Raw genomic sequence first — 21,280 nt, 5'->3', positions numbered from 1 at the left:
GAAAAGATCTAAATTCAAAATATGGAATATGAATCATTTTTGCACAAAAGTAAAAATTCGTAGGTTGAACCATTGTATATCAAAGATCATCTATACTTTACTTGTAAAGTTTCATTTCAGAATATTTACTCTACCAAACAGACGATCCAAGAAGAAATTTCTGTTACTTTAAAAATGATACCTGCTCCCTTTCTTGAAGGGATCTCATTAAAAAATGTAAAGCTATTGCTTTTTGTTATCACCAAGAAATCTCCTCTCCAACCTTCTGCCTGAACAAAGTGGCTGTGAAGCACACCCTCTTGGAAAGGAGGGGTCATGCCATGAATCTCAAAATTACATCAAGATTTTGGTTTTTTTTAATCCCTCAGTGTCTTCCCTTAATGTCATTTTTTGGCTTTGTAAACATGTTAGCCAAAAGAGGATTAAAGACTTCCTAGCAAAAGACAATAAAATATGGCCTCCAGAGGGCCAGCTGGCATTATTGTGTTGAGCATTGGTTCCATATGAGAGACTGCAGGTCTTTGACTTAAGAGTTGAAACAGTAAAGCAGTTGGCTACTCCAGCTACTATAACAGAATGCATGCAAAGCAAACTGTATACAGTTCTCCTCTTTTCTTGAACTCATTTATTCTAGTTTCTTTTTTGATACAGCTAGGCACTTAGGTATTAAATATTCCCTGGTGCTCCCATGAAAAACCTAGGAGACTGGGAACCCAACAGTAAACTCAAGTCTCTGCAGCAACCTAAGTAATATGATCTACTGGTATCTGATCAATTCTTTTGACAAGGGACTGCTGGACACTAGTTCTGACAGCAAATGTAGCCGAGCATTATATAAGAAGCAAAAAGTGAATTACTTGGAAGATTGCATATAGTAAGTAATAAAAACCCTGAACATCTGGATTTTAGCTTTCCCAGTCAGAAGAGTTTGAGACTGGTATTTTCCCCCTGCTTTTGGCTTCCGTGATAGAAGTTTGAGATAAATGAATAAAGTATTTGGTCAGTTACCCTATACAAATTATGCTTAAAATTGTAATGAAGTGGGATAAAAGGAAAACATCATTAGTTATGCCTTGTCTCCTAGAATCTATATGCAATACCATTCTTTATCCCTTTTTATATGCAACAAGAACAATGGTGTTTGGAAAGCACTTTCAAGGAGCACATTGTTTTGACCCTCATAATAACTTTCTGAGGTATGATATTATTATCTTCATCTTACAGATGAGAAAGCTGTCTTATCAAAGATAAGATTCATAGGCAGCCCCAGCTAGCACACATGGTGCCTTTGTGTGAATCATGAAAAGGTGGCCCTACCTCCTGACTAATGTCTGTCCAGGGTCTGGCTTGGAAAGTAGGGTACAGGCTGTGTTTCAGCCTCCATATACCCCATTGCTGAGCACTTTTATCTGTGTACAAACTACAATCCATGGAAGCTATAGTCATACAGCCAATGTGTGGCAGAACCAAATCCTTAACTCACTTTCACAGGTCTGGATCCAGCCCTTGTTCTACCTTATCTGCCCCTCTAACATTAGAGAATATTCCTTTTTCCCTTCTCTTTGAAGATATTAGAGACCCTTAATAAGAGTATATGTTCTCTACTCTTCACTGGTTTTATTCTTCTGTTGTATACGTGCCACTTCTTCTCCTGGAAGTAGAGGTTCTATAGCAAAGAATTACTTTTTGTCTGGCATCTATTTTGGAGACATAGAGGATTTGATTGATTTTGTTTCTATATTTGTGTTTTTGTTTTCTGTGAGTTTTAATTGTCATGGTCATTTTTTATATAATTTTTTTCTGGAAAACTCTTAACATTATACTTGGAAGAAAATTCCATAAAAATATTATTATTATTATTATTTCTGGAATTCCTTTTTTATTTGTTCTAATTAGTTATACATGACAGTAGAATGAATTTTGACACATCATATGTAAATATAGTATTCTCATTCTTCTGGTTATACATAATGAAGAATCATACCAATTGTGTAATCACATATGTACACTGGGTAATAATGTCTAATTCGTTCCCCTATCTTCCTACCCTGTACACCTCCCCTTCCCTCACTCCCCTCTGCCTAATACAAAGTACCTCTATTTTAATGCACAGCAATTAGGAACCTGAAATATAAAAGAAGTATAAGGATCATGAAGAAGATAAAGTCAGGAAGAAAGCATTAATCTAATGCCCACTGCATTTAAAGATGCTAATTTTAAAAAAAAAAAGTCCAATGATAATTTTTTTGATAAATGTTCTAAATTTTAGTTGGGCCCTTCAGAACAACTTAGCTATTTTTTATCTTAGCTTTTATTCTCAGTTTTAAGTCCAGAGAAATAGGGCAATCGTCAGTTTTATTTTGTTTTAAATAGAGAAAGTGAATAAAAATTAATTTTTGTTTATTAACAGTCTAAAATAGTGACTCTAGGAACATGACTATATATTTGAATGTTTCCAGCTACCTGGAATTTAGCTTTTTATAAACATTTTATTTGTGGTTCTGCTCCTTAGATTTCTTCATATGCTCAATAAAAGTATTTAAATAGATGTTTAAAAAATGAAGCTCTCCTTTTACAATTTAAACTCTCTTTAACTGTTATAAGTGCAGATGTTTTTAGTATCCACCTCAAATCAGTAAAATAATCTTGCCTTTTGTTAAAGGAAAAAGTCATTGTTGATGGGGCTTTGACATTTTATTTTGAAATTGTTAGGATGTGGTTTGTGGCTTCTGTAATTTCTTCTTCATGAATTGTCAGCATCTAATCAAGAACTAAAGCTGTTTAGTAATGGTATATGGTGCACTTACATAGGCTTCTCCATTCTCATCATAACATAGCTGCGTAGTATAATGAATAGGATACCTAACCTAGTACACATGATCACTTGTTTTAAAGAATTGATGGATTTAATTTTTCTAGACATTTGCCATTGCTGGATTGGGATCTGGACTAACAGAAGCCATCGTGGTTAACCCTTTTGAGGTAGTAAAAGTTGGCTTGCAAGCTAATCGGAACACATTCACAGAGGTAACCATTTTAATGTTTTCCTACTGTTAAGAAATGTAAAGTCTTATTTTTAAGTATACATAATAAATTATGGGTCCACCTCTTATCCACTTATTAAAGCTATAGTTAATCATTGCTAAGAAAGTAGTATATGAAAAATTCAAATATCTTCCACAAGGAAAGTGTTAACAAAATGCACTAAGATCTGATAGACAAACACATACTTATATGTTTTTATTTTAGAGTTCGAATGTAATCTAAAATGACTTATTTAGAAATTTTTTTCTGACATTTGGCAAAACCTCTCTTTCATATTGCACTAGAATAGACTAAAGCAGAACCATTGAGATGATAATACTACTGTGCTTTTAAAAATCAAAGTCATTCTTCAGAATTACCTCACTCCTTTCCCCACTCCACCTACCACCCTCACCAAAAGATTCTGATAATCTGTCAAAGTTGTCTTTGGGTTAAATCTAAGTGAGCAACCTACTAAGACTGTGCAGATGTCGCCACCTGAACAATGATGGGTCTTAACATGTAATCATTGGTACATGACGTTCCAAATAAACAGCTTTCTTTGGTGTGTGCTGCCCTTACTTTCTTCTAGTTGCCTAATAATTCCCTTTAAAACACCAAGTCCAACTGTTCTTGTTTTGTTCTTTTGGTCCCAGGCACTAAGTGAGGGAAAACAAGGGAATTAGCATTCCAGGTCCTTTCTTAGCATTTTAATTCAATTCCACAACTGGGTAGCATGTGGTATAAATTGTTTTGGAGTATTTGCTAACCTGGATTTTTCTGTAGAAAAGTTTTCCTGCCTACTGCTTAAACAGCTGCTAATGGGTGGAGACCCCCTCAACCCCAACCCATTTCCTGCCTGCTGGATACTGCCTCAGAGGCTCCTGACAGCTTCTTGGGGAGGGGTGTGGGAAAGAAAGGGGCCCTACTCACCTGTAGCTGCCAAGGCCTAGGCAAGGGAAGATCAGACAGGGTTGGGCTGCTACAGCAGATGGTATCTACTCAGAGGAAGTCAATCCTAATTCAAGGAGAATTTTTTTAAGTTTCAAAATGTTTACCAAACCTCAGAAAAGTTGAAAATCTTTGTATACCCCTAGCTTTTGTTTATGTTCTACTATCTCTATATTCTTTCTTGAATTAGGAGAAAATATGGTGAGATATAGGAAGAAAAGAAAGAAAGAAATGTTTTTCAGATATCCCATCAATATGGAGCATTTAATACAGTTCCCATGGAATCTGGGGGACAAAAACTTGGTTTATTAGATTGAGAGAATTACCAGAAAGAAGAAAGAAGAAAAATTTGGAGGTCCCCATTCAGTGTCTTAGATAATAACAAGTGAGAAAAGGTATAAACGGGCTTTCAGTCGCAGGTTTTTCTTTTTTCCATCTAGATAACATGTAACTACAGGGATGCAAATGGGAGAGAGAACCAAGGAACACTCACAGCTATTAAAATAATAAGTTTCACAGCACCTGTGCTCATGCCTAATGTTCTTTTTCTCTCTTCTGCTCCCAAGGAGGTTCCACACTGAGCCCAAGTAAGAGCTGCTCATGTTGCATGTGCTAACACCTTGCTAGAACATGATAAACACTGTGCCAGCCTGACACAAGAAATTGCTGCATGCATATGTGTTCCCAGTTTATTTACACAGTGCAATCTATATAAATTATTTACGTATTTCAGTTTATTAATAAGCAGGGGATACAGGGAGCTTGCTTTGGGTAATTTCTTTTGTAGAATCCACTTAACTGGACATTAATGTTAGGTGTTTTCTCAGAATAAAATCTATTAGATACATTATAAAATATTTTAAATATTACTTCAACCAATGATAACTTAGCAAAATAGTGATCACATCGATCATACATGTCAGTGTTTATTTACAGCAACTGTCAAAATTCAGTGGCTGAACTGAGGTTTTTGTTTCGATATGATCCTTCATAGGCAGTAGAGATCAAACTAAAAAAAATAGTTAGCAGAGAGTGGTCACCCAACATAAATAATGGAACTATACCTACTGCAAAAAAATGTTTGAGAAAAAGAGGTAACATGATGAGAACAGAAACTTTGAATATAGTTGTTTACAAAAAATTTTTCAGGTCATTTTGGCATTGTTTCATAGATCTTTTGTCCATGACCCATTAATGCCCAAAGCCTTCCTTCATTGACTAGCACTTTCTTTACCCAACAAGGGGTACCAATGTTGATTTAATTCACATATTAAATGTACTTACTTCAGCATTTTTATATCCAAGAATAACTATGTTTCCTTCATTCTAAGGCTTTGTAGGTTGTGAAATATAAAAGAAGTGTAAGGATCATAAAGAAGATAAAGACAGGAAGAAAGCATTAATTTAATGCCCCCTGCATTTAAAGACTCTAATTTTAAAAAAAGTCCAATGATAAAAGTAATGCATATTTAAGTTAGAAAACACCAAAAGTCTATATGTTCTCTGTATACATGTGAATATGTAAAAACCCAAAGTTATCTAGACTCTAGAGCAGTGATGGTTCAATAAAATTAAATGTGCACCACCTTTTCTGTTAGCTAGGTGAAAAAGATGAAAAGAAACAGGTGAAATTAATTTGATAATGTATTTTACTTCACCTAATATATCCAAAATATTTTTCTTTAAGACTTAATCATTTAGAACAAGTTTAGATTTGTGGCAAAATTGAAAAAAGATACAGAAATTTCTCACAAACCTGTTTCCCCTGCATATGTATAGCTTTCCCCAGTGTCATTATCCAACCTTAGTATATTTGGTACAATTGATAAACATACATTAAGACCATTATCACCCAAAACCCATAGTTTACATTAAGGTCCACTCTTGGCATTGTACATTTTATAGGTTTGGACAAATTTATGATATGTATCCACCATTAAAGTATCATGCAGAATGGTTTCACTCCTAAAATTCTCTATGGTGTACATATTCATCCCTTTCTCCCAACCCCTTAATCCCTGGCAACCACTGATATTTTTATAGTCTCCTTAATTTACATTCCAACATGTAATCAATACAGAAACTATATAAATTTTTCTATGCTTAAATTTTGAATTTAGTGTGTACTTTATGCTTATAGAACATCTCAACTAGGGTATGTCAAGTGCTCAATAGCCATATATGACAGTGTAAGGAATTCAAACTAAACTTCTAACTGTAGTCACCTCTAAGGAGGAGATTGGAATGGGTGAGGGAAGGTAAGAGTTTAAAGAAAGGGTTTTGTATGTTTGAATGTTTTACCATGAGATGTATTGTCTGGGAACACTTGCTTTTAAAAGTAAGACCTGCTCATTGTAGAAAAAGTAGAAAACACAGAACAGTAAAAAGTATATAATCCAGAAGAAATGCTTCTAATGACTCTGCTAGAGTCAAACCCCAACTTTTGGGAAACCTTCTCAGCTGATTAGGTGGGAATGACTAGTTGGCTCATCTTGAGTCTCAACCTTGCATCATTCAGGTTCCGTAATTCCATGACTTTATTTATAATAATAGTAATACCACTTTTGGTAATTTCTAACAAAGTTCAAACCTTGTGAGAAAATGATTGAAGGACATATATAATCAGAGCTGTCAAGAACAGGAAGGCAATTGGAGGATGGGTAAAGTAGGCCCAAGTTCCCATAATGCTTTTCACCATTTCCTCATAGCCTGTTTTTTGTTTTGTTTTGATTTGTTTGTTTGTTTGTTTGTTTTTACTGGGGATTGAACCCAGGGGCACTTAACCACTGAACCATATCCCCACCCCTTTTTAAAATATTTTGTTTAGAGACAGGGTCTCACTAAATTGCTTAGGGTGCTAAGGTTGGTTTTGAATTGATCCTCTGGGATAACAGATATGCACCACTACCCTTGGCCACAGTATGGTCTTGAAATACTTGCAGTTCCCTCATTGGTAAACTAGCGGTGATCAGTCCATCTTCCCTATAGCAAGACATTTATGTGTACTATTTAAAACAAACCCTGAAGGGATATTGCAATTAATTATGTGATGGCTTCATATTTCCTGCCTTGACTGTAATCTGGTTTCCTCATTTGTTAAAGAAGAATAATAGTATAGTGGAGATTAAATGAGACATATATGTAAAGATGTCAGTACAGTCTGATGTATAGTGATGGTTTTAAAAATGTTACTAGTTATTATTCCAGCATGCTATTTACAAGAATTCAAATGTGATAATGTATGTAAATGTCTTTTTTATTGATTTTATTTTTTAATACACGACAGCAGAATGCATTACAATTCTTATTACACATATATACCACAATTTTTCATATCTCTGTTTGTATATAAAGTATGTTGACACCCAATTCGTGTCTCTGTACATATACTTTGGATAATGATGTCCATCACATTCCACCATCCTTTCTTGTATGTAAATGTCTTAACACAGAATAGTAGGTATTCAACCAGTAAGAACTATTTCTAAATGCAAGTTGATTTTTTAAATCCTTAAGCTTGGAACTGGGATAGTAGTTAGTACTTGCCTAGCCTGTGTGAGGCACTGGGTTTGATTCTCAGCACCCCATATAAATAAAGGGCCATTGACAGTTGAGAGTGGTGGCACACACCTGTCATCCCAACTGCTCAGTTCAAAGCCAGCATCAGCAATGGCAAACATTTAGTAACTCAATGAGATCCTGACTCTAAAAAAAATACAAAATAGGGCTGGGGATGTGGTTCAGTGGTTGAGTACCCCTGAGTTCAATCCCCAGTACCCCCCCACCGAAAAAAAAATCCAAGTTCCAAATTGGATATCCACAAGTAAAAAAATAAAGATTTTTTTTAAAAAAAGGACCATTGACAACTAAAAAACAAAAATTAAATTCTTATGCTTAAGTAGAGGCATATTTATCTTGAGATATTGCTACAATTAATATTGAGCAGTCACATCTGACTTCAGTGGTGGGAACAGATATAGATCACAGAGTGGTGGCTAGTCCTCTCCTTCAGTTCACTAGGGCATTCTCAGATGTTAGTACCATCCATTCAGCCTGAATTCTTGTTTATTCTTCTTTTGTTTTCAGCTGACACATAATGGTACAGATTTATGGGATACAATGTAGTGTTTCAGTACATGTATGCATTGTATAATAATCAGATCAGGGTATTTGGCATATCATGATTTCATTCAGTTATTATTTATTTGTGGTAAAAACATTCAAAATCCTCCCTTCCACTTTGAAATACTCAATACATTTTTAATCATGATTACTCTACCAGAGAACACTTATTCCCTTTTCCTCCTATCTAGCTGTAGTATGGAGGTCCTCAAAAAATTAAAAGTAGAACTACCATTTGATCCAGCAATCCCAATACTGAAAATATACTCAAAGGAAATGAAATCATTATATCAAAGATACATCTGCATTCCCATGTTCATGATGCATTATTCACAATAGTCAAGATATTGAATCAACCTAAGTATCCATCAAATGATAAATGGATAAAGAAAATGTGGAATATATACACAATGGAATATTATTCCACCATAATAAAAGAAGAAATACTGTCATTTGTGGCAACATAGATAAACCTGAAGGACATTATATTAAGTGGAATATGCTTCTTGACCTCACTCATATATGGAATCCAAAAACTGATCTCATAGAAGTAGAGAGTAGAAGAGTAATTATCGGAGGCTGGGGAGGAAAGTGAAAGAGAAGCAAGGAGAGATTGGTCAGCCTGAATTCTTTATCAAAGATTAAGGACTGGTGGTCAGCTTGCAGACCTTTGAGAAGGCAGGCCCACTATCTTGAGCAGAGGCAGTCCTGCTATAATAAACAGGAGTAGCTGGCTATCTGTTGGCTGTAAATAACTGATGGATGGCAACAGATGTTAGAGATGTAATTAAGAACATTTGAAGCCACTGTATGAAAAATTCTTCCACAGTCAAGATTTTCTTTCTCTGGAATAGTGTATAACATTAACATGGACTCTTATTCAAGCCTCCTTAGTTACTTCATGAACTGAGCTCATCTCCAGTCTTTCGGTCAATTACAGCTAAGAGTTCTTGTGGGACACTAAATGCATAGGCTGCATACAGAATGGCCAGCTTACTTGATAGCACCTGTAAGTAAAGCAGAATGGACTCCCCATAGAGGCTCATTTTGTAGGCAGATAACTTTAATCCTGCCAATTGTGTGAGTTTCTCTGACAGAATGTCTGAGTTCAGTCTCTTTACCTTCACATCCTGGATATGAACCACCATGTAATCCAACATGTTATTTTGAGTTTTCCTATTTCTTTAACCTGAAGTAGTGAGTCAACATGGTCTTTTAAACATGAAAGTTCCCAAGAAGTTGCCACAGCTGAGAAGGACTCTGCAGTGGAAGACAGCCTGAAAAACAGACTGATATTACCTGTAACAGCTTCTAGGCAAAAGCAGAGTGATAAAGATGAAACCAAAGGACTACAATGGTCCCAACTGGAAAAGAGAGGGAGGGGGGGAAGGAGGAAGGGGGAGAGAGAGAGAGAGAGAGAGAGAGAGAGAGAGAGAGAGAGAGAGAGAGGTGAGATGTAGGTGAATGTTCCCTTGCTATATGGAGAAGGCATTGCTGGAACAAGACTAGAATGGGGCCCTCTGCAGCATGGGGTCCAGGACAAGGATCCTCTAACAGAGGTCCAAATGCAGTACTGAGAGTAGAGACTCCTTCTGTTATGGTCTTGGCAGCTGCCTGATGGGAACTGCAGTCCTGGAGTCCAAGTGCAGTTCCAGCACGCCTTCTCAGGCAAGGCAGGTACTGTGCAGCTCCAGACCCCCTGGTTATCTTCTCTGTGGTCTAGGCTAATTCTCTAGCCAGTTAGAGATATGTTACCCATAAAGTCTTCCTTCCCACCCAATTTAACCATAAACTATTTCAAACATTTAAAGGAAATTGTAGTCACTTTGGTTTCTGATACTGCCTTCATATCCTTCCAATTTGTATATAAAATATTTCAATAAGGGTACTTGTCTTGCCTTCACTTTTTAAATTACTGTTGTATCAAAGACTATAATCCCAGCCACACTTCCTCCAATTCCAGCACCAGAGCCTTGGCCAACATCTTGAAATTCACAGTGAATAAAGAAAACCGGTCTCTAATTTAAATATGCTTGACCTTCTGTGGGGAGCAGAGTAATCACAGCTTTGTCATGCTCTGGTTTGGTTCAGTGGGTATAAAAACATGTTCTGATAAAATCAGGATAGATGCAAATTTCCCACCGTCCTTCAAACTAAACGCAGCAAAAAGTTGTTCTGGTTTGTAATCTCGTTGGCTTAAGACTAAGCTTGCCATGGGATTTTTCCTATTGGAGGAGATGGTTTGCAAGTCCAGTCTTGCCAAAAGTGTGACTTTGTAGCTTATTGTCCTTATAGGAACTTTCTCCCCTCTAACTGAATACATTTTTTAAAATCTTTATATTTACAAGAACTAGAAGTCCCCTATCAGTTGTACTAAGCCAAGTGGTGGTTGGCTGACATGCTCTCTGCTAGATTGGAAAATGTGAATTTCTCCCCAGGAGCAAAATCTTGTATGAATTGTTTCCCAGTTTTTCTCTCCACTTTGAAATCTACTTCAAAGTTATTATTTGGCTAAAGGGTTATGTTTTCCTTCCCTTGAGGTCTATAGGATTTGCCTCTGATGTGTGACTGGGGCACAGGTTTTCCTTCTACTCTCTCATTTTGACTACATTACATGGGAACATAATCATTCTCACCCCCAAATATTAAAGGAGATGCAATTTTCCTAAATAAACCTTTAGGAAACTGCAAAAGCCTATTTTACCTCTATATTTTTCTTTTCTTCAACCCAAGAAAGAAATAATTAGTCTTCTGTTTACTTGCTCTATAATTATAATTTTAAGAGTCAGTGAACAGATAGTAAATGTGTGATTAATGGTAAAATTTTTAGAGATAAGAACTTTTTTTGAAAAGAAATTAGTTCAGAGTTTATTTCTGGTTTGTGGATAACACCATTAAATATGGCTCTGCACACTCTGTGCTGGGAACTTAGCAACTAATAGAGACCAATTAGATCAGATAGGATATCACAAAACTTGGTGATTAACTTTTACTGTAGACAATGAACAAATGCTTAACTAAACTTCATAATGTTATGTGGAGTCAACATAAAGTAGATAGAAGGGCTGTCATCTCTTTCAAGGAAAGGAGAGAGAAGTTGAGTTATTTAGAGAAAGTGTGTGGTTGTGTTCACAGATAGTGTGAGAAGCCAGCTTCAAGGGCATGTCAGCATTCACGATGTTGTATTAAGTTCAAATTTTTCCTGCATTACTGTGTGAAACACTGCTTGGCAACTGTTCAGTACCTAAAGTATTTCTTTCCACTCTGTGATGTTTGTGAGAAGAAAAGAAAATTATGCATATGAATCTATTCCTATAGTTATCTTTCAACAATACCTAAGGGAGCAGCCAAGTTACTTCTCTATTATCATTTACAGAAAATAGACTTCAGCCTTCCACTCAGCTGTGCCAGGAACCTTACATTTCTGTTTTCAGAATCAAGACTTTAATGATAATGGCTACCATTTACAGAACATCTATTATATGTCAGATGTTTTCCCTTTATTTGATTCTTTAAAAACTTTTTTGTAATTTTGTAAGTTACTCATACAATGTGTTTGATTCCTCAAATGAATATAGAACTGTCTAAAGAGAAGATAATTGATGATTTGTGCCTACACTTCTCCCTTATCTCATCCCTCTCATCACCATTGTGAACTCTTCCACTTTTCTCGATGCTCATTTGATATTTCACATTCTCTCTTTATAATGTTGGTGGCTTTATTCCCATGTTATAAGTAGTAAACATGAAGTCCAATGGTTATTAGTAGTTGTAAAGAACTGAGTATTAACATAGAAGCCTATTTCTACTCAACCACAATGGTTTCATTTGGATAGAGAAACCTGAATAATTAAAAAGCTCTAAGAAAAATCAAAAGTGTTTTTGAAACCATAAAGATATCGCCAGTCTCCTCTCAGCAGTAGCTCCTGTGGCCATGACATCGTCATCATCCTTCCTGCTCTGCCAACAGTGCAGGGCAAAGTAGTGTCACCATTTCCTCACTTCTAGGGCCTGTGCCACGCTGACTACTGTGCAGCAACTGGGTGTCCAGATAGCTCCATGGCTCAGCATCTGGGAGGGTTCAGATTGTTTTAAAATATATCTGTTCATCAAAAGTAGATAGAACATAATTATATTTGGGGTATCTTCTTTGTTCACACTCATGTTCTACTAAAATAAACTATAATGTTGAATTAATGAACTAAAGCTAAAATAAATGTATAAATGTAGACTTGTAAGCCTGATTCCTCTCCTCTTCTTTCACTTACATTTTGTTCTCAAATAAAAGGAAGCTGTTTCTTTTTTCTTTTTTCAAATTTATGAAAATGCATCAAGACCTCATTTGAGTAATCAAAAATATAGGTGATCGTCTATCTCCTGAAGAGCCATCATATTCTCTTACATAAATGTAGCAACAGGTCTTCTCTTTTTGAACAAAGCAGTGTTTTTCTGAAGGTGCAAATGTGGACACAATCCATTGTGTAAAGGTCTCATCCGGTTTGATTTCCAGCCACGTGATGAAATCCAGTGCAACACCCTCATTCCCTTGGCAATAAAATGCAACAGAATTAGCCCGGCTTTAGAAATTAAGTAAAGGAACACATGTAGAGCGTGCTGTCTCTTGACATGGTGTGCCTAGAACTCTTTCCTGGCCTTAGAGAGGGAGGAAATCCACTGACACACCCCACGCCTGTACCTATTGACCATATTCTGATAGCTATTTACCCAGGGAACAATGCCCACTGCCTAAAACCTCTGTCCATGATCACACAAGCTAATCAGAGCCAGCAATGGTCAGTAGTTGGATGGAAGAATGCCAGAAAAAATAACTCAGGCTGCCATAAGTCATCTCAGTGATTTGTAAGTAATACTAGGATCTTGGAGAGTGAGGAGTCAGTGCCCCAGAGTGGTGCCTAGGAGCATTGTTTGCAAAGAATCTTTTCTTCCTTTTCCTTTCTTTCTTTGTGTGTGTGTTCTTGTGTGTTTGCATCTTTTAAAATTAATTTTTTAAATAAATTTTATTGTGTTTATTTGGGATTTACAAATGATGCTATAGGATACATATAGATAGTAAAATGGTTACTATACTGAAACAGATTAACATCTATCATCTCGGTTACGATTTTGTGTGAAAACAGCTAAATTATACTTATTTAACCAAAATTCTAACACAATCTGATTTTACTAACTATGATTCTCATGATGGACTTACTCATCCTACATATCTGGTACTTTGAATCCTTTGATACTTTATATTCTTTGACCTATATCTCCCCATTTCCTCCTCCTTCTCTACCTCCAACACTGCCCTTGTAAACACTATTTTATTCTCTATCTCTGTATATTTTATATGACCTTTTAAAAAAAGATTTCATATAAGTTAGATCACATGATATTTTCCTTTCTGTGTTTGGTCTAATTCGTGTAAGATATTCTTTTAAAATTAAACCTCTTAAGGACCTTTTAAACAGAAATTTGATTACATATTCCATAACATAATTTTTTATGTACCTGTGGAATACTGTCACAGGTACATAAAAAATTATCAGCATACATCTCCAAATAAAAACTAAAGCAAAAAAATGTTCAAATCTATAGAATATAAGCAAAGCACTGTGCTAGATGTTTAGCACAGTCCATGGCATCTAGAGGCACTTAATAATGCAGGAAAGAACACAGAGTGTCCAGCATTACCAGTTGGCAATAGCTGAAATCAGAGTTAAATAAGATTTTGAGTTACTTCCAATGAAAATGCTTCTAAAAATTACCAGTGAACTGAAGATTCCTAAAAACCAATGTCAAAATCAGTGTGCTATCACAACATTAGCTACATCCCAATCCTTTTACTCTTCCATGCTTGCAGCTCTGATGAAGTCAATGAAAGGTAGAGCTAGGAAAGTTATAATGCAATTTGGCCCACAACTGGTAACTAAATATGAAAATCAGAGTGAATCTAACTAACACAGGGAAATTGAACCGATGGACGACCTGCTGGGTTGGATAGTATTGGAATCATTTGGCTGATGATGGTAATCAGCCACCATTTTATTTTGAAATGGAAGCCCAGTAATCAAATAAGTTTAGTAAAATTTCTTGTGTTTACAGAGAACTAGTCAAAATGATTCTATATTTTCCTGTTTAAGCATCCTAGTGGAAGTCATGTTTTGCCTTTCTAATTGAATATTTGCTTACATGTGTGTGATACAATGTCCCTGAATGAAGCAAAAAACACACATGATACTTTTACTTCTAATTTTTGAAGTTTTTCTTTATCCCAAGGCCCCAACTTGCCAAAAAAATACATTTGTACTATAGTGTATCTGTTAGCTCTTTCTATTGATTATCAAACTCTGAAAATCTTGTCACCTGTATATAACAAAAATGAGTGTGAAAAGAACACTCGATTAGATGCAGAATCTGCCATTTATCAGCAGCATTTTACCTGGGAACATTGCTTAACTGTCCTTTGTTTCCTAACACAATTAGAATATACAGTACCTACTGCCCACCTTACAGGGTTATTGAAAGAAGCAATCACATATGTCAGAATGACAGAACCAAGCAGAGTATAAAAGCATAGACTTGTAGTTCAAGAGCCCAGTTTGAGCTCTGGCTCTACTCATGTACTCTGTGTCCTTGGGCAAATAACTTGACTTTTAAGCCTTAGTTTCTTCATGTGTCAAATGAGGATGATAACACCTATCTCACACACTTGTTGAGAGGATTAAGTTACACAATAAACAGGGGTGGAGCATCTGTGATAACAGTGACACTGATGAATGTTTCCCATGTTTCAGGTACCTGATAACATATGTGAAAGTGCACTCTAGGCTCCAAAGCCATGCAGTGGAGGCCTAGCTTATGTGCTTTTCTATTTCCAATCTTTGATCCCTTGTGGCCTTGCTTCTAGAGCCCATAGGCTTGCCAAAGTAGAGGGCTCTTACCAAGGTGCCAACTTCAAGAAGCAAACCCTCGGCTCTATGCACTAAAGGTTATCTCTAACCTGGAGGTTGGATTTGGTTGGGTCTCAGAGGAAGCAGATGTGTTATTTTGCATTCCTCATGCATTTCTGATGGACTTCATCACAAGGGTCTAGGATACTGGGAAAAGGAAAACATATACAGAAGGAAGAAACATTAAGCATATCCTTCTTCTCCCTCAACTCAGCCACCACCTTTTGACTGCCACTGCCTCAACTAAAAGTAAAATTTTCTGTGATTTTGTTATTACTGATTTATTATTGTCAGCATAATTGCCACTATTATTAATAGCTATACAGGGACACATGTAGTGATATTTTGAGAAGAATTTTATTACCCTTATATACAAACTAGTGAAATAAGGATTTTGTCAGAGAGGATGAAATACTTGCCAAAGCTACCAAGTGTTATGGCTGAGACTCAAAGCTGGAGCTGTCTCCTCTAAGCTCCTATTTCCAATTACTATGTTACTCTCTGATCTACTTATTGACAACTAGGGCTCCAATTCAACAGAGCATGAGTTTAAAATCCATGTGTTACACTTTCTTGTACCCACCCAGAACTTACACAAGTGAAAATTAGGACACAGACATCAATAAATGCCATTTGAATATTTGTTGACACCAAGATTTTGTAGGAGTTTTCTTTTCTGAAGATTGTAAGAAAGATGCTGCACAAATTAATACTTAGTTTAGTCATCCCAATTCTGATGACTTAGCAAACTAGGGTTCTTGCAATAGATATTTTCTTTCTAGTTTTTTTGTTTTGTTTTGTTTTTTGTTTTAGGAAAGTCTTATTATCTGCAAATGCATTAAAGTCATTGATTCCTCCATTGCTCTAGAACCTTGATAGCCTCTGAGCTTTCCATCCTTCCTGCCCTCTGGTTCTCAGCTGTGTGAGAATGGAAAACTTAGGTTGGTGAAGAAGGCACTACACTGGTCCAGTTTGGCTGTGCAACTTCACCTCTGCCCTGCTCTTCTTATTCCCAGGAAAGCCACCTCTTGTCCTTTCTCTGTCTTCAGACAGCCTTCAGAGAAAGACACTCCTAGGCAGTTTGCTCAGTACTGCCAATGCCTTCCCAGGAGAAATGATCTTCTGCTCAATTTGTCCTCTTCTCTGATGAAGACCAAAATAAATCGTTTTGATTGATAGTGAACCGAAATGAAAATGTCCCATGTTATAGAATAGTGAACTTTAACCTTCTGGGAATTTGTTTTCCTACATGAGATGTCTTTTATTATTTCAAGATATATCCTCACATGGTATTTTCATGTTACAAAGATAAGTTTTCTTAAGTTTAATGTAATTTATTGTAATTAATACTCTTAAAAGAAAAGGTGGTTCCACAATCTTGCTATCGTGAATTGTGCTGCTATGAACATCGATGTAGCAGTGTCCCTGTAACATGCTCTTATTAGGTCTTTAGGGAATAGACCGAGAAGGGGAATAGCTGGGTCAAATGGTGGTTCCATTCCCAACTTTCCAAGAAATCTCCATACTGCTTTCCAAATTGGCTGCACCAATTTGCAGTCCCACCAACAATGAACAAGTGTACCCTTTTCCCCACATCCTCTCCAGCACTTGTTGTTGTTGGACTTCCTAATGGCTGCCAATCTTACTGGAGTGAGATGGTATCTTAGGGTGGTTTTGATTTGCATTTCTCTGACTACTAGCGATGGTGAGCATTTTTTCATGTACTTATTGATTGATTGTATGTCCTCCTCTGAGAAGTGTCTGTTCAGGTCCTTGGCCCATTTGTTGATTGGGTTATTTGTTATCTTATTGTCTAATTTTTTGAGTTCTTTGTATACTCTGGATATTAGGGCTCTATCTGAAGTGTGAGGAGTAAAGATTTGTTCCCAGGATGTAGGCTCCCTGTTTACCTCTCTTATTGTTTCTTTTGCTGAGAAAAAACTTTTTAGTTTGAGTAAGTCCCATTTGTTGATTCTAGTTGTTAACTCTTGCGCTATGGGTGTCCTATTGAGGAATTTGGAGCCCGACCCCACAGTATGTAGATCATAGCCAACTTTTTCTTCTATCAGATGCCGCGTCTCTGATTTAATATCAAGCTCCTTGATCCATTTTGAGTTAACTTTTGTGCATGGTGAGAGAAAGGGATTCAATTTCATTTTGTTGCATATGGATTTCCAGTTTTCCCAGCACCATTTGTTGAAGATGCTATCCTTCCTCCATTGCATGCTTTTAGCCCCTTTATCAAATATAAGATAGTTGTAATTTTGTGGATTGGTTTCTGTGTCCTCTATTCTCTACCATTGGTCCACCCGCCTGTTTTGGTATCAGTACCATGCTGTTTTTGTTACTATTGCTCTATAGTATAGTTTGAAGTCTGGTATCGCTATACTGCCTGATTCACACTTCCTGCTTAGCATTGTTTTTGCTATTATGGGTCTTTTATTTTTCCCATATGAATTTCATGATTGTTTTAGATGAATGGATAAAAAAATGTGGCATTTATACACAATGGAGTATTACTCTGCATTAAGAAACGACAAAATCATAGAATTTGGAGGGAAATGGATGGCATTAGAGCAGATTATGCTAAGTGAAGCTAGCCAATCCTTAAAAAACAAATGCCAAATGACTTCATTGATATAAGGGGAGTAACTAAGGACAGGGTAGGGACGAAGAGCTAGAGAAGAAGATTAACATTAAACAGGGATGAGAAGTGGGAGGGAAAGGGAGAGAAGGGAAATTGCATGAAAATGGAAGTTGATCCTCAGGGTTATACAAAATTACATATAAGAGGAAAGGAGAGGTAAAAGAAGAATAATACAAGTGGAAGAAATGATTTACAGTAGAGGGGGTAGAGAGAGAAGAGGGGAGGGGAGGGGAGGGGAGGGGGATAGTAGAGAATAGGATAGACAGCAGAATACATCAGACACTAGAATGGCAATATGTAAATCAATGGAAGTGTAACTGATGTGATACAGCAATCTGTATATGGGGTAAAAATGGGAGTTCATACCCCACTTGAATCAAACTGTGAAATATGATATATTAAGAACTGTGTAATGTTTTGAACTACCAACAATAAAAAAAAATGAAAAAAAAGAAAAGGTGAAGTTGAGTATAGCCGTGTAATTATCAGTAAAAACTATAGGATTTACTATATTAAAAAAGCTCATTTAAATGTATTATGTTAATTATACAACTATAAATACAAGTTACATGAAAAGCCTTGATTGTATTTGTTTTGTCTATTCTACTGATGTAGCCTTAATTGCCATGATAAGAAAACACTTACACTGAAATCACATCAGACTGTGTGACCACTCCAGCAACCTGCTCTAGTAAAATACCAAACAAATGTCATGTCACTGCTTGCCTCATCGGGGGGCAGGATTAAACACTGAACATGTCCCCCCATTTAATATTTAGTCAAAATGTGAGCGAGATATCCTTTGTGTATAAACTCCAATAAAGGAAACAATCACTCATAGTTTAAAAAAAAAAACCCATGAGTCATTGTAATTGTATTGTCATGAATTATAAACCTCAGAGCAAATTGCAGTAAGTTCCTTAGCAAGTTCCCAAAGTAGCAGATTGGATCCCAGTAGTTATTTCAGCCTTGGGTAATCAATCAGAGAGCTGAAAAAGAATAAATTAAAGGTAACCTAGTTCTTCTATCACCATTGATTTATAATTTATCACAGCAAGTGATACATGCACTGATTGCCTATTTTCTTTAGGATATATACCAATCAACAGCCATTTATCCATGGTCGATTTCTAACCTACCACCAGTTTAAAACTATTGAGGGAATAGGATTGAGACTAATTTTAACATTAGTTTAGAAAAACATAATTAAAAAGGTAAATATGCTGGATTCAGGAGCCAAGTATAAATTCCATTTGGATGATGTGTAGTTCTGGATTACTAATTTATCTATATGGCTAATCCCCTTCATTAGAGTGCATATTTCAGAATTGGATACAATTATTTACATGTTGAAGGTGGTGATAGTTATTACATGACATTAGTTTCACTAATTCCACCAAAGATAGTTTTTCTTTGCCAACAATCTTCTCTATAAATCCTGTTGTTATGCATGCAATTTTGTTTGCTTTGGGGGTTTTCTAATTTTGAAAAGCACAGATCTAGGCATGATTATTCATGTTTGGGATTAAAAAAATCCTTATAATTCTGGCTTAGAGAGAAGCTAATACAGTAATTTACTCTGTTCCACAGTCCCAAAGATGATCTTTCTGGCTTTGCTTTTCTCTCCTGTAGCAACCATCCACCTTAAGTTATGCAAGACAAATCATTAAGAAGGAAGGCTTGGGACTCCAGGGCCTCAACAAAGGATTTACAGCAACTTTGGGACGTCATGGAGTTTTCAACATGGTTTATTTTGGCTTCTACTACAATGTCAAAAACATTATTCCTGTCAATAAGGTAACTATTTAATGGATTAAAATCTGGGTGAGGGATGCTATCTCTAATAACAGCTTCATTTGTCGGTTCTTTATCATACCCCAGTCATTGTACAGAACATTTATATCCATTATCTAATTTGACCCCCACATCAGTCTTATGAGTGTTGCTATTCCATTCAAATCCAGGAAATAAGGTTTAGAAAGATGAAGTATATTTCCCAGGATCTCAGAGTAAATAGTGAAGCAAAGACTTGAAGCAAAGACTTGAAAGTCTGATGTAAAAATTTATCTACCATATCTGAATGTTTTCCATTTATCAGTAATAGGAATTTCTACACACTGTGTTATTCCTTTCTCAGTCACATCACTTTATTAAGAAGTAGAAGTTTTCATATTCTAAAGAAATTTTGAGCTCATAGAGAAAAAAATGGCAGTCTAAATTTTAATTTTTGCCTAGATATTTTTAATTTACATAGGTTAATTAAGGTTAAGCAATAAATAAACTCTCCTAGAATCATTTGCTTCTGGTGCAATATAATAATTATTATTATTATTATTTTCATTACTTTTAAGGGTAACTGACATGCCAACTGCCTGATTTCTACCATATAAAGTTAGCAAAGAATGTGTTTCAATCTAGAGTTATAGAATCCCCCCTCCCATGAAGTCGCACATCCATGGAGCTAACCTCCTTTTTAGACTCTGAGACAAGTAATTTGTATAGCATGAGAGAAGAAGTGTCTATTCCTCTGATTCTCCAACTCTCTGAAGTCTTGAGACAATGAGCCAGATGTGATGGCACACCTCTGTAATCCCAGCGGCTCCAGAGACAGAGGCTGAGGCAGGAGGATCCCAAGTTCAAAGCCAGCCTCAGCAATTTAGGGAGAGCCTAAGCAACTCAGTGAGACCCTGTCTCTAAATAAAAATACAAAAAAGAGCTGGGGATATGGCTCAGTGACTAAATGCCTCTGGTTTCAATCCCCCCCAAAAAAGAAATTACATACAATGAAATGAATTATATAAATTGTTTACATAAATTAGATATTCATATACCTTACTTATATATATATATTTGTGAATGTATTTTAATGTATTTGCTATTACAATAAAATGAATTTATTCCCACTGCTCAGAAAGAAATTCAGAATTATGGATAAGATGTACATATGATCACATGTCCCCGAACTTTAAAAAAAATCCACAGATACAGACTTCACCCTACAATTAATCCAAACTCAAGGTATTAAAGTTCTATATTATTAGTAAAGAACCAGAAGCCAGTCATTTTTTTAAACATTGGAATATTCTAAAACTATGAGGAATTTGTTTATCTTTTGCAAACGAACCTTGTTAATAATCTGAACATAATGCTGTATTTCACTGAATAGTTTTATTAAGACAATGAGCCAGGTGTGGTGGTACACGCCTGTATATATGTGCTCTATGTACCAGACACTCTGTTAAAGCCCAGGATATCCTATGATGACTAAAACATTGCCCTATTTTTAAGGGGCTTCTCCAGGAGACTTTGAGAAACTCTCTGACAGACACAGTGAAAAGTGGAACATCATGTTTAGATAAACATCCTTTTGGAAGTCACTAGTTAGTAATAATGTGATATTTTATTCTAGATCATGTTTAAAAAAATGTGCAAATCCTCAGATTTGTCTTTTCTTAATTTGGATCAGTATTTTAAAAATAAATCACCATCAGTCTTTTTTTATATTGAATAAATCATCATATTTAAAAACAATTGCTTCTCTAACCTTCAAACCAGGAAGGAAGATTTTAAAATTCACGAATAT

The 21,280-nt window shown here is 35.9% G+C and overlaps 1 protein-coding gene across 1 annotated transcript in view; it reads left to right on the top strand.

Annotated features, from left to right (window-relative positions):
• Slc25a21 (solute carrier family 25 member 21) overlaps window positions 1–21,280 on the top strand; it is a 461,783-nt gene that overhangs the window by 416,006 nt on the left and 24,497 nt on the right. The window contains exons 6-7 of the mRNA XM_077800003.1: window positions 2,920–3,027; window positions 19,330–19,494. Coding sequence (XP_077656129.1) covers window positions 2,920–3,027; window positions 19,330–19,494 — 273 coding nt within the window. The remainder of the gene's footprint in view (window positions 1–2,919; window positions 3,028–19,329; window positions 19,495–21,280) is intronic.

The sequence above is a fragment of the Urocitellus parryii genome, chromosome 6, assembly GCF_045843805.1.
Source record: "Urocitellus parryii isolate mUroPar1 chromosome 6, mUroPar1.hap1, whole genome shotgun sequence".
Lineage (NCBI taxonomy): Eukaryota > Metazoa > Chordata > Mammalia > Rodentia > Sciuridae > Urocitellus > Urocitellus parryii.
The sequence above is the reverse complement of the archived record's forward strand: the minus strand, read 5'-3'. Positions and strand labels throughout refer to the sequence as shown.